General features: G+C 41.7%; 2 protein-coding genes across 4 annotated transcripts; both read left to right on the top strand.

Annotated features, from left to right (window-relative positions):
• Positions 1 to 96: 96 nt before the first annotated feature.
• ASCL3 (achaete-scute family bHLH transcription factor 3) lies at positions 97 to 3846 on the top strand. Its single transcript, XM_084521623.1, has 2 exons — positions 97 to 1553; positions 2971 to 3846. The coding sequence occupies exon 2, from the start codon at positions 2976 to 2978 to the stop codon at positions 3504 to 3506; it is 531 nt and encodes a 176-aa protein (XP_084377749.1). The 5' UTR covers positions 97 to 1553; positions 2971 to 2975; the 3' UTR covers positions 3507 to 3846.
• LOC311437846 (uncharacterized protein C11orf16) lies at positions 3143 to 13919 on the top strand. Of its 3 annotated transcripts, none has more exons than XR_014693753.1 (7): positions 3143 to 3243; positions 6273 to 6465; positions 7254 to 7413; positions 8993 to 9221; positions 9991 to 10650; positions 12722 to 12953; positions 13668 to 13919. XR_014693753.1 is itself a non-coding variant. In XM_084521620.1 (7 exons), the coding sequence occupies exons 2-7, from the start codon at positions 6326 to 6328 to the stop codon at positions 12757 to 12759; spliced, it is 993 nt and encodes a 330-aa protein (XP_084377746.1). In that variant the 5' UTR covers positions 3143 to 3243; positions 6273 to 6325; the 3' UTR covers positions 12760 to 13022. The 3 variants fall into 3 exon arrangements, 2 of the variants coding, with proteins under 2 accessions (XP_084377746.1, XP_084377745.1); XM_084521620.1 differs by lacking the exon at positions 13668 to 13919 and having other exon boundaries at positions 9991 to 10126; positions 10361 to 10650; positions 12722 to 13022; XM_084521619.1 differs by lacking the exon at positions 13668 to 13919 and having other exon boundaries at positions 12722 to 13022.
• Positions 13920 to 13993: the final 74 nt, after the last annotated feature.

Here is a 13993-nt window from a genome sequence, read left to right on the forward strand (position 1 = left end):
CTGCATGTAGCTTCCACGTATAAAAGCACTTACCTGAAAATGCTTCAGAGTAGAAATATAAAATTGTTCAGTGCTTGGATAAGGGAAGTGGCTCACCAAATTGCTAATTGAAAAAAGTTTTTAATTCCTGGCTCAATTTTAGCTAGGCATGTGTAGTTATGCTATTGTATTGTAACAATTTTCATTTCCAGTGTTGAAGGAAATGGTAACATGGAATACTGTTACATATTGGCAGGTACAGTTTTGGCTTTCTTGATTGACAGACATGGGGACAGAGTAGCATGAAAAACAGACTGTACTTGTATATGTTACTCAAGGGTAGAAATGTAGCTGCTCTGTAACAACATTTGCATTGACTACAGCTCTTTGGCAGATTCACTAAGGGAATTTCCCAAAATTGCAGGTATAGTGAAGGTTAAATTTGAGGGTACTAAGCTAACTGTGTTCTCACTTCTAATCTGGAGACAAATCCATCAAAAATTTCTTCTAAATAAGTATTTGTTTTATGAACTGGAAGTGGAAGCTAAGAAAATGCGTGTTTATGCATTGACATCCTAGCTAAAATGTGATACTTGTATTAAGTATCAAAATCTTAGTGATGTTAACATGAGGTAATACCCATTTGAAAGAGCTGTAGGCAAAGGTGCTGTGAAACATCTTTGGGCTTCCTGACTCCTGGCTTTTGCCTAGAGAGTAAGAACAAAGGCCAGTGCAGCGCATTGCTCCTCCCTTTTAACCCCCAAGAGGGTATCTGAGCAGTTTCTTTCCCCAGAAAGCATAAAGATGTGGGAATAAGGGCTGATACTTGGGCTTAGTGTTGAGGACTTGAGATAGAAAAGCAGAAGTGTATTTAAAAGTACTTGAAGTAAAGCAGATCTTGTGAGATGACCGTAAAATGTAATATTAGTTTAATCCATACTCTTACTGAAATTTCTGTGTCCATTGTAATGGTAAGTATTGAACTAAATTCTAGCTGATTGTTCTAATTGGACAGTAATGTGTGATAGTCCAATAAAGGAAAATACTACTTCAGTAAACTGCAACAGTGTGCATATAGAGAGTAAACAAAGTACATTCCTGTCTTTTTCAAGTGATCCTGTTTTGTTCAATACAGTTTCAAAATTCCTAGTCCCTAATGCCAAGTCTTGTTGTCATCATAGCTGTGGTGTGGGTGGAAAAGACAAACCAGAAACGAGCAGATCTAACTGTAAGCTATTTTGCATGTTGTCAATTGGCTATAAATTGCAGGAGTCATCGACCCAGCGGAACAAGCTTTGTAGTTCAGGTAAGAGACTTGCATATTGCCGTATGTAGCAACAGGTCTTCCCTGAATTTCGGTGTTTCTGTAAAGAACTTCTATCAGCTAGTCAGTAACAGTGCTTCTGTAGCTTTCTAATGAGCGGTGTTTCATATGATCACTTATTACATTAAGATAGAAGAAAACTGGAACGTTAACTTTTTTTTTTTTTTAATATTCAGGTATTTTCAGGTATTCATCAGTCTTAAAATCAGCACATCTTGTTTCCTTGGATTTTACTTTCATCTGAAGATTGGTGAGTCTCTAGTCTAATTGGAAGATGAATTTTGCCCTATGTGCAGACAGTAAGGCAACAGATGACACTTGTACTGTATAATAGCATTAAATATAAAAGTTATTACTAAGCAATAAATGCTGCAAGTATCTCATCTTGAGGGGCTGTGTTGATTTTGTGTTCTTGCTGTATAGTTGTTTTGCTATAAACATTTTTTTGTGATGTAACGGGCTTTTTCATTCTGACAATGTTTTTAAGTTGCTGCAGTACAAAATTTTAAGAGTAATTCAACTTGTTAGGAAAAAGATGACTGTCGACTACTTTCGTTTTATGATGAGTGTATATATTCATCTGTGATCTTTCAGCATGTTTATTAATTTAAAATGAATCTGTGCATGCTGTCAGCCTACCTACAGAAATACCTGTTCAAGATGCACGTGACTTTCTGTCTTGTCTAACAGCATGCTATAAATGAATTCTTAACTCACAGGGTTTCTGTAGTGAAATCCATTTTCATTAGAAAACCAGATGACACTGAATACAGATGTGTTTTGATGGAGTACGTTGTTAGAATAGGTTCATGAGCGAAAATTCCCAATTAAACATGGCAGGTGTGAAATTATTAGAAAACATTAAAATATCTCTGTATCCTTGTGAAGGATGAAGAGAGTCCAAATAATGTTCCAGAACTGCTGTCTGAGCATTGGAAGCTTTGCAAGGTTTTTGTGAGTAGTGGAATCTCAATGTTTCTAGTAACCTAGTTCATGTTCATGTGCTTCTCCTGTTATAGAGAGTGTAATATAACTTAAGTGTTTCAGAAAGCCATATATAGGTGAGGAAGAGGATGGCAAATAAGGAGCATTTTTGGATGGGTTTTGTGTTTGCAAGTACTGCTTGCAGTCAGTGAGGATGGATCATAATAAATCTCTAAACTTACTCTAAAACTTTTATGAAGAGTGCATTTAATACATGACACACAAAATTAAGATTGAGATCCCTCCTTCCCTGATAAGTTTTGTATCTAGTCATGATAGTACAGTGAGTGAGACATCAACTGAATGGAGAAGAAAAATATTTTGTCTTTGAAAGCTTTTTGGTATGGCTGGGGAGTCTGCTACAGGAATTATCAACAGAACTTTTTAAAGGAGGATTGGGTGGAGAGAATGCCTTCAGTGTTGGCCTGGTTTGTCTGTTGTCTGTAAAGATACAAGTTTTGGTGGATTCGAAGCAAGCCACACTTATGTGGGGTTCTTCAAGGTAGATCTTGATTTCTGAAGCTGAGAGGAAAGCAGACTGTTTGCTGTGTCCTTTAGGAAGTTTTAGTGGCCTTTATTCCTTAAATTCTTAAAATTGCTGAGTGATGGTAAGTCCAGGTGAGTAGTTTTTTCTCTTGTTCAGTATGAGTTGTTTAAACTGTTGCGTAATTATGCATTTCCAGGTTAAATGCAGAACCTGATGGATGGCAAAAGCTACTGTAACGTCATGGACAAGTTGTCCATCTGTGCTGACACTCAGTGCATGCAGCTCGCTAGGCCTTTCTGTGCAGACCCATTGGTCACATTTCATGTGTACCCAGAAACACCAAACCAGGTCACTGGCTCTGAAGATTTGTCCTTCTTCCCTTTCATGTCTGAGCATCTCATCACGGAGAACTTCTACAGCGAGCCCTGCGGCTTTCCCTACCAAGTGCCCCGTTCCAGTTACAGCAGAAGTGAGTACTCCTATGGGCCAGCGTTCATCAGAAAGAGGAATGAGAGGGAAAGACAGAGGGTTAAATGTGTCAATGAAGGTTATGCTAAACTGAGGCATCACCTGCCTAAGGAATACATAGAGAAACGGCTTAGCAAAGTCGAGACGCTCCGTGCTGCAATAAAATACATCAGCTACCTGCAGTCTGTTCTGTACAGTGACTCTGTGGCGGCAGAAAAGAATGTCATCGAGCCAAGTCAAGCACCTAAAACAATTAACAAATAAAACCAGTGTTTGGAGACTATCTAAACTGTCCCTAACCAAGCAAAAGATACCCTGTTGTGGACCTGATAGCTACTACTATAATTGTTAATAAAATGAACATTCCTGGAGCATGTAGGAACAGATCGTAATACACATCAGTATCAACCCACAGAAAGGAGTGTTAATGTTGTAGACACTACCAGCACTCAGACTTGAAAAATCTCATCTGAATGGCCTAAGATAATTCATGGAAATTGGAAATCACATCTAAATTGTTACCAATCCAAAAATATGCATGTGAAGTAACAGTATGTACTGTCACAGACTGCATGCTTTAAAATAAAATAAAGTCTTCCACTGATGAGACTGAGATTCCTTTCATTTTCTGTAATGTTACTGGTTTGCTCTCTCAGGCACCTTGAAAGAATTTTGCTCTAATTGCCAGTGTTTCTGTTACAATGCAAGTAGGTCTTTTTAAAGGTTCCCAGGAACGTTGTTAGAAGCCATTAGAAAGGATAACTTACTTTAAAAGAATAACTCAGTCTTTCCCTGTCCCCTGCTCTCTTTCTCTGTATTATTTGGTGGTTTCAACTAATTGGTCCAGAACAGATTTATGTGAAGATGGTGATTATCTTGTAATTAGCAAACTGTTGTTAACATTTGCTGTACATCAGTCAGTTGTATTGATACTAACAATTCAGCTGGCAGCATGAGAGCAGTTCATCTGTGGGTTCAGCAGAACATAGAGAAAAGGGCTACAGACTTTAGTGCTGTCAGTATCCTTGCCCTTAATTGCAGTCATCTCCTCTGTTCTCATGTTTTAATAGCAGCGAATTGAAAAATGCCTACTAAATGCAATTAATTATGTCTCTGTGGAGCACGGTGGGAAATACACAAGGTGTTAATGTTTCTTAAGGAGAAAACAAAGGTTAGGGATCACAGTGGAGATGAGCAGGAAGATTTCTGCGTCATACTTTGGCATTTTTTGGTATGTACTTTGCAGGAAATGGGGAGAATTCACAAATTCTTCCCCTTAACTGTGAAAAGGAAAGGTTTTTAAAGTGATTTGATCTCAGTTTGTCTCAATTTCAGCCCTTCCATCCTCATTTCAAACCAGTATATTTGTCATATCCTGTGGTGGTTTCTCTGAATCTGACCTGTAGCTTTGTATGATGTGATACTTTTTGGCCATATAATGGTACACAAAAGGACTGGAGGACACTTTGCCCTTTTATAATCCCTTCTCTGCCCCTGCAGTCTTTCATCGCAGTATCTAGATCAGCAGAACCGCGTTTAGGAGTACGAAGTTGAGCAAGTAAGTGGCAGACAAATGGTTAGCTCTGTAGCTGGGTTGCAGCTGTTTTTAGCTGGTCAGGTCAGCACGTCAGTTCCTGGTGGTAACGGTGCTGGCAACCTTCTTAGCAACTGGAAAACGCTGGCAGCAAATGCTTCTTGCATCGAGCAGGGAAAAGGGCAAGGTTTGTGCATCGGGACTAAATTCAAATTGACACGGTTGTGTTATCGGTAGCTGGTAAGTTTGAAACGCTGCCGGGTTCAAGTTCCTGGAACTGTCCAGGGGATCTCACAGAACACAACACAATTGCCTTTGTCAGAGCCCTGTTTTGTACATAAATTGGGGACCTGGTTCTCCTCAGCAGTGACAGCTCTGAGAAGCGTTACAATGGGCTTTAACGTAGAAGTGGTATTTGTTTTTCTTTGGAAAATGTTACTGACTCCAGTTGGCTTTGGCTTAGAGTAGGGAAGTTTGTGTAGTCGTGAGTGAAATATGTGAGTATAATGTGTAGATTTGCTTTCATAGAGACACGTTTTGCAGCAGTTAATTGACTTTGTGCGGGTTTTGAAATGATGCATAATAAGAGTTTGCAGAAACTCCCAAAAAGCATTCTGTGTTTGTATCTCTCTCAATAACATTCAAATATTTTTCTAAGTGCCTAACATGAAAGCCTGAACTGTATTTTATAAGGGAAATTAGCCACTCGAAGTTTATATACCCCTGACTTTCCATTGCAGATTTTACCCTCAGCATGCTGAAAGTTTCTAAGCCAAAAAAAAAAAAGCAAAAACGAACCTTGTCTAATAAATCTCAGATTATCAGAGAGAGCATCACGTCATGTATCTTACTGTGACAGCCTCTGAATAGTTATCACTTGTCAAATCTCAGCATCTCATTCTTTCTCATGGCAAGCCATAATCCTACTGTTATAAAACATGACAGGACAGCTGAAAGATCAAAATATTTCCTCTTCATACATCACTATAAATAAAACAAATAACAGGCAACTGTATTCTAGCATTACATTCAAAAGCTGTCATGTCTGCTTGACTACGTGAGCTTCAGCTGCAGTTTCTGTTTTAGCTTGTGCAGCAGGGAAGGGCTGGCTGCCTCTGTGCACAAGGAAGCTTTAAAGGAGGGTGTAGGTGTAAGCAAACAGCCAAATGACAGAGGGGAACAAAAGCTGGAGGTGGGTGAGGGCATTGTTTTCCTTGCGATTTTCACAGCATTTCTAGTTCCCCTGGATGTTTGTGCCCCTTTTATTGGGTAGGGATTTGATGAGTGACTAAATGTCACGGAGATCAGTAATAAGGGTTCATCTGATCAAATACCAGACCAGATATTTCAATTCATTCCTTTTTTTTTTTTTTTGGGGGGGGGGGAATAATTCATAAAAGTTACTGAGTACTTAGCGCACGCCAGTAAGTGTTTGCTTGGGGTTGGAAAATGCAAATATATTGTCTCTTCTCGGCTACCAACAGATCATGATTTAGTCTAGCAGGTAGCTGCTTTTCCACCAGTGGCTCATCCAGAAGGGTTCCAGCCCATGGATCACAGATATTGCAGTGGGATGCCAGCTCTGGACAAATTCCCGTGCTTCAGTGTCATCCCTCCTGTCAGCCCCTGCTGTAGGAGCTCTTTTGCAGCACATCCTACCTGGGTCACCAAGCCCCCTGCCCCCCAGAGGTAAAATTAAGTTCTTGTTTCAGTCTATGGTTTGTTCTTTTGTTGTGATCTTTAAGCATGTTGGAATGTGTCAGGTTAATAAATCAGCAACTTCAACGTCATTTGTGTTTTCCCCTCCCTTGTGCTGGCAGTCTCTAGATGGTATTAACTGAAATGATTTGCTACTCTGGGAGATTTTGGAAAGCAAAGCCTGGAGTAAAACTGCTATCAAAGAAACAGACTTTTATTTGGGTAAATAAAAGCATTTTGCACTAGCAGTGATCTTCTGTGAAATGGATCCAATGCTTTGTGACAGGGAATTATTTTTCCTGCTTTGAACTTCAATCTGACATCAGCCAGCAGAATTACTTTTCTGCTTTTTCTGTTGTTTCTTGAACTCCCCAGGACAAACCATCAGCTACAGTGCTGTTGAGTACATCTGAACTGTGTTCTACACTGGAGATGTATCCTTTCTCTTGCCTGATCTTAAGAGTTGTATTGACTTGCTGTGCAAACAGCAAAGCTGCTAGTGGAGGTTATTCTAGCCTAGGATTCGAGCATATTTCTAGATCCCAAATCAAAGAGAATTGGGTAGGTCAGGCACTTTTTTTTTTTTCTTTTTTTTTTTTTTTTTTCCAAGAGTGAGGGTTTTTCCCAGCACAGGCAAGTTTTCTGTTTCCTTCCACACTATTGGACCTGTGGGAGTGTTATAAAATGAGGTGCAGTGATCCAGTTCTTACAAGATTTCTTTTTCCTGACCTACAGTAGCTGTTTTCTCTTACTGCTGGCCCATTTTTCTTTTATTCAAGGTGCCAGTGGATTAACCACTGCCTCCCATCCCCTGGCCCAGCGTGGAGGACGCTGAGCGTATCAGGGAGATCAGGGGGCTTAGACAGGAACGTACCTGTTCTTGTGAGAAGGGAACGTGATGGATTTTATTATCGTGGTACAGTGAAAGAGGAGATAGAGGTGAGTGACAGCTGCGGTGCTGCAGCCATGTGGGTATGTGTAATTGGGTGTGTGTTGTCAGAGTCAAATCTGTTCACCTGCAGGAAGCAGCTGGGTCATCTGCTGACGAGTTGGGTGAAGTCAGTGTGACTGCAGCACGCCCCTCTGTGTGTGGCAGGGACCAATCTTTGCACACCACCTGAGTTTTGGGTAGCCGTTTCATTCCATCTCAGCCGCTGCGTGAATTAGAGAGCAAATCACAAGATCGGCTTATGCTCACGATTATGCTGATTCCTAAAGCTCCTAATATGCACGATTCCAGGCCGTCCTCATCTGCTGCTTTCGTGGTATGCTGGCTGAGCATTTTGCATGCATTATTGCCTCAGACATCAGTAATATTGATGGTGATCAGATCCTTGTGCTACTCAGCATCCTTTACCAAGCCTGTTTCTAAAAGTGATCAGACTTGGGCTAGGGATCATCATCTTGTGGGTGGGCACCCATCTTCTGTACTTTTGTACGCAGACAAGCAGCTGCTTGCACCAGGGAGGCTGCTGTATGTCTAAAAGAGGTCCCAGAGGTTGCTTTTTCAGACCTCATAAAGATCTCATGTGCCTTCACCAGGTGAGTTATGCTCCCTGCAGGGAGTCGTGGCCCATCGTGTTGCTGTAATGCCAAGGGTACCGTAGGGGTTGGATGTGGTGCTGTTCCCCTTCCTACCTGCTGAGCTCAGTTAAGAGATCTTTGCCTTTAAACCCAAGGTTTATTCCAAACAGTGTTTTCTTTCTGGGAAGGCTGTTTTTTTTTGCCTCTTCAGGAGCTAACTTGCAAGCACCCCAGCCCCCTCGCATCGTGGTGTGGGCTGCCTTGCCGTGCACCCTGCAGGAGCAGGCCTCCCTCTCTGCTGGCGCTGGGCAGTGAGCCAGATGGGGATGCTGGCAGTGTTGTTGTGCACAACGTACAGGCCACTGTTGTGTATAGACACAGAACCATCAACAGCGCAGGAGAAGTGTCGGTGTGTTATGTACACACTTGCAGCGTGAGTCAGCTACGGACCAGTGGCATGGTGTCTTTTCAGAAATGCTGGTGAAAGCATTTCAAACGTAACAGAGAAATGTCTGTTCCTTCTCAAGAACAAGGAAGTGCCTCGTTTCATTGTTGATGGGAAGTGTCTTGACAGGCCTCAGCTGACAAGAAAATCAAAATTTCCAACAACTTCCCAAAGAAGCAGTGAGTTAATGTATATAACGAGGAAGGACTTGGGCGTGCATGAGGAACAGGTCTGAGCAGCTTCACTGGCCCCGGTGTGTGCAGAGTGTGGTTTGTGAAATCCAGTTGTGCTCTGCCTCTACAGGGTTTTTGGCAGGGATGGGATACAGGTCCTAGCTGCAGTGAATCTGTACATGTGCTTCACTCAGCCTGCTTTCTAGTGAGCCTCCTGGCACTTTCTGTGTCTGTCTAAATTCAGAATTAAAACCATGCCCAAGTTCAGGCTTGCTTGGTGCTCTGACCTAGCCACAGGAAGGCTGCTGACGCAGGTTGTGTGACCTGATGCATCTCAGTGTGTGTTTCAGAGGAACTGTTTTGTTCCTGCTAACAGAATGAAAGAGGAGTGTTCCTGGTAGAGTTTGCTGAGCCATTTCGGTCACAAGGAAGGCATCCAGTCTGCCTGCAAAAAACAGTGAAGGATGACATCCTGGAGTACACAAATGGTATGAAGCACTCCTTACTCCCTGGAGACAAAGTGCTGGCACCTTGGGAACCAGATATGGGGAGGTATGGCCCAGGAACTGTCCTCACGGGCATTGAGACAAGGGACCCCTTACGAGGTAAGAAAGATTCTGCCCTTATCTTGCTTGCTGCTCGGGAGCACAGGTGAGACTGTTGGGATGAACTCTGTTGTGGTGCTACTGACAGAGAACTGAGGGCACGCTGTAGTTTAGCACTGCTTACAGCTTCCAGGAGGTGATGGAGCTGCTGGGATCTGTATGTAACCTCGCCGGTCTGACCCTAAGGAGGTTGTGACCCATAAAAATGTCACCTTCCGTATCCACTGATGGGTTATTTCCTGTATGCTCAGACAAGGCTGTGTCTGTTGTGTGAAGGACAATGGCATTTTCCTGAGAGATCTAAATGTGGTAACTCTCAGGAAGCATCCATCTGTGCTGGAGTGCTCATGCCTGTGCTGAATGGTACATCCTGAGAGTGATCTTACCACCCAAGCATGGCATTTCAACAGCTCGGTCATTCTCCCATGTCTGACAGGCTCTGCTGACTCCTCAAAATCCTGGTAAAATGTCCTCAGAGTGTTACTGCTATCTTTGGCAGCAACAACAAAGGTAACTCAGCCAACATTTACGTGCTCATTTGATGGAAAACTGGAAGGAAAGATGAATTCAGGCTCCTTGCCATGCTGACGGTGCCCCCAGCTGCCCACTCTACATGCCACAAAGTTATGATGAGTTGTCACAGTAAGGGGTGATAGTTGGTCCTGCCACTGGCATGAGGAGAAAGCATGCATAAAGCTGCAAAGCCTGGGCTGTTTGTGTACCCTAGGCAGAACAGCTGCTTACGGCTGCTTGCCTTTTCTCTCAACAGCCTCAGAAGATGAAGAAATTACGGTCCAGTTCTGGAATGACAAGACAGTGAAGCTCCCTCTAGGTGTAGCTCTGTGGATCCCTCCTAGCCTGTGTGGGAGAATCGTGGAGATGATCCACATGCCCTTCACCAGCAGGTTAAGGCCCAGAGCAAGTCCTGACACTAGTTCTTGTGTTTTTTCCTGCAGTCCTAAAACAGCCCTGATTTCTGTTTGTGCTGTACATGGTTTTGCTAAGCACAGCTTGCTCTGCCCACCCTGCTGGCCACTTTTCCCCTATCATTGTGGTTGTACGTGCTGTTCATCAGCCTGTGTCAGGTGCATCTGCTGCTGCCGTCCCTGTTCTGATGCCTGGTGGCCTCTTCCACCCAGGTCTCTGGTCTTTCAGAGAAAACCTGACGAGGTGGAGCCCAGCAGCAAATCCTTTCCACGTGGTTTAGAACTGGAAGGTGTGAAACAAGGAGAATCAGCAGCTGTGGCAGCTTCTTCCCCTTCTGATTCAGAGCGTGATCTGGAGTCATTCCCTGCTAAGAGTGATGTTGTGAACAGTGTTGTTAACACAGACTCCAGCCATCATCAGAAGCCCAGGTTAGAAGAATCTGCAGGACCCACGTGGAAGTACTGGAAAAGGAGCCAATGCAAGTCCCAACCCAGCAATGCAGGTACTTTTTAACACCCTTAAAGGGAAGAAGCAGCAGGAGGGAAATAACCAGTGTGCTCTGTGCCCCCTTCGTATGGGCAGTCACTTAGCCTGTGGTTGATAATAAGGATCGTATGTTTTGCATATCAGCCTCTGATCCAAAATTCCCTCCTTTGCAACATTTCTTCTCCCTCCTCTTGCACGCTAGCTCTTCTTTTGGTAACTTGTCTAATGGAAAACTACCAGAACACTGAATCTCATGTGGAAGCACAGATACCTCTCGTTGAGTTTCTTCCCCAGCATTTTCCTGTGACTTTTTTTGATGCTAACATGTTCCTTAACCTGCACAGCTAATCTGTACAGAATAATCACCTGAAAGAATTCTTTCAGGTTTAGTAAAGTATGTTTCCCTCTCTTCTTAAATGAATGTTCAGAGCTTTAGTTCTGGTTTCACTGTTCATGAGGCTAAGATACAATATTACTCCCCCCAGCTGCAGCAGCACATGTACAAAGGGCAAGCTGGAATCCAAAGCCATCTCTGTCGTGGACATGTTCCGTGTTGCCCCAGCTGATGGAAGTGTCCCTGAAAATGGACAGTTCTGACCTTCAGTGTGAAAGCACAAGAAAAGATAGCTTGTGTACAATAACTCCTAGATTCAATCCGGAAGAGTGCTGGGCTCTTCTAGTCAAATTCTGTTACTCATGATCTCTGTCTCAGAAAGATAAAAATCAGTATTTTAAACAGTCTTCGCAAGTAACTTCCTCACAAGCAAGCAGTTTAAACAGCCAGTTACTACTGTAAAGGTAGTGGATACAGAATGAGCAAATTGTATCACAACTAAGACAAAGGGACAAAGGACCAACAGTCTTTTTTTTTAGGCTTGGTTTCTTTCTACAGTGGTCCCCTCCTGCTTTAGAAAAACTTAGAAAAAAAATCAGTTAGAACATGAATAACAAACAAAGCAGGCAGAGAAGAGGAATAAAAAAGCTTTCAGGAAGAAGGCGAAGAAATGTCAGGACGAACAGAAACACTGCTCTGCACATGAGCACGATTGGTATAAATAATCAGAAATAAAATGTACTCAAAAAAAATTAAAAAAAAATACTTAATAAAAATACTTAAGGACTTAAAAATGTACTTAAATAAAATGCTACTGTAATTTAAACATAATAAAGTGGCATGATTAGGAGGAGATCAATCTGTTAATGACATGTCTTAGTGAGCAGAGAATACACTGGAATGTATTTTGTTTTCTCAATGTTTTATGCTGTAATATTTACTGGAAGCCTACTACTTAACTGTATTTTTCATATTTTATTATTTAAACAATCATAATATACACACATTATACACTTTTGTAATTAATTTCCTAGGAATTTGGAATTTTAATGCCAATAGAGAACTCCAGACAGACATGCTCTGTGTTAGTCAGATGTCATATTTGTGCAGTAGTGACATGCATTGCCCTTTGGTAAAACCAGAAAGAAACCAGAGTGGCTTCATTCTAGCTCAAAACCAGCAGCATGAATCACAATAGTGGACACAACTTGATTATACAGAGTATGATGGCATACTTTTATTCCTGTAAAATAGCCTTTACTGTTTTTTAAGATACACAGAATTCACAGAATTTCCTAGGTTGGAAGAGACCTCAAGGTCATCGAGTCCATACGTTACATTGCTAGAAGTTGCATTGCTACTCCTTGAGATAGCTGAAGCAGAATTTTGTCTTACTGCATCAAAAGGAAGTTGCAACAAACAAGTGAAGCTGGAGACTAGGCTTCCAAGAGATGCTGTCTGCTGGGCTAATGCCCTCCCTCTGTAGTCAAAAAAAAACCGAACTCCTCTAACTTCCAAAGGAGCAAAGTTTAATCAAAGCTTAACAGCTCCTGAAAACCCTTTGGTCTTACTGTAACACTTTTGTATTTCAACAGTGAAGTTTGTGCTATTACAGAAATGATACCGTTTCTACAAGCTACATGAGGCAGAGGTATATCTATCTTAGAGCCAGGAAAGCCGAAGTTACAGGCACACTGATGCTGCTTATTTTTTAAAAAATAGACTACCAAGGGATTTGTTTTCTGTCTTCCAGGAGGAAGGTTTTGTGGCATCAGGAAAACAAAGATATAAAAGAGTAAGAAAGAAGACAGAATGATGATAAACATCAAACAACTTGCACAGGAGGGGACAAGCTCAACGATACAGAAGAGGACAGAGAAAAAAACAGCAAAGAGCTCGCTTACAACAAAGCAGAGAGAGACGTGATAAATCAGCATCCAGTAAATAAATGTACAGCTGATGAAGTTCAAGAGCTGAAATTTCAGGTAAACTGCTTACACTATAGCAGTGTTACATTTATTGAGCAAATAAAAGTTCTGATTTAAGCACTTTCTTTACAGGATATGGATAACTATTATTTTAATAACTGAAAAATTATTTCTACCTACATGGAATTTCAGCATTCTCATTCTTTAGGGTTAGGCTTGTATTATATTAAGTCCCTAATTATTTGGATGTGAAATCTTTACAGTTCTGGAGAGATCAGGTAAACTACTATTAGCACTAAAAGCCTGAATAGATGCAAAGCAAGAGTCTGTTAAACCTCCAATTTATCTACAGTCCTCTGGAGATAGCCAGAAGAATTCAGCATAGCAAATTCTCTTTGTAGGAAGCCAGAAGGAATAGAGAAACGACACAAGCTGACAGCCAAAAATATTTTTTTCAAGATTAAAGCAGAAGAGAAAGTAAAGGATATGAAGATAGAGACAGCAAAGTTCTCAGATTTGGCATTTAAGCCACAGAACTTGATATTCTCCTCCAAGATTAACTGAAACTAGTTTACAACTGAAACAGTGTAAACCATCAGCTACAGAAAGATAACAGATCTATACAGATCATGCTACTAATTCTAACTCTGGAATCTGATCTGTCGGAGGTCACCCAGTGAGTTGCGTTAGTGGGATTGTTCATGTTTAAAGAATATGAATTTGGAAATAAACTGCAACATGCAGGCGCTCAGCAGTACTTTTCCCCTGCAGGAACTAGGAGACAGTCCATGTTATCATACCTTCTACTGAAAAAGGCAGTGATATTTAGCCTAGGTAAGAGCCAGCGAAGAGTCGGGATTTGAAGTCAGTAGCTTCTGCCAGTGAAAGCATCTGACATATTCAAGCACCTTCCTTAGCTGGGGTCCTAGATAGTTAATTTAATTGGCATTTTATTTCTTTATCAGAATAATAAGTACACAGATGAGATGCATTTTGAGCCAGAGGTGCAGCAGCTCTAAAATCAGAGCCAGCCCACAGAAGCTAGTACGTACATCTATATTCACACCACAGGGATCCTGCTCTTCGTGGCCATGAAT

The sequence above is a fragment of the Aythya ferina genome (genome assembly GCF_964211825.1).
Source record: "Aythya ferina genome assembly, chromosome: 5".
In the NCBI taxonomy this organism is placed as follows: domain Eukaryota; kingdom Metazoa; phylum Chordata; class Aves; order Anseriformes; family Anatidae; genus Aythya; species Aythya ferina.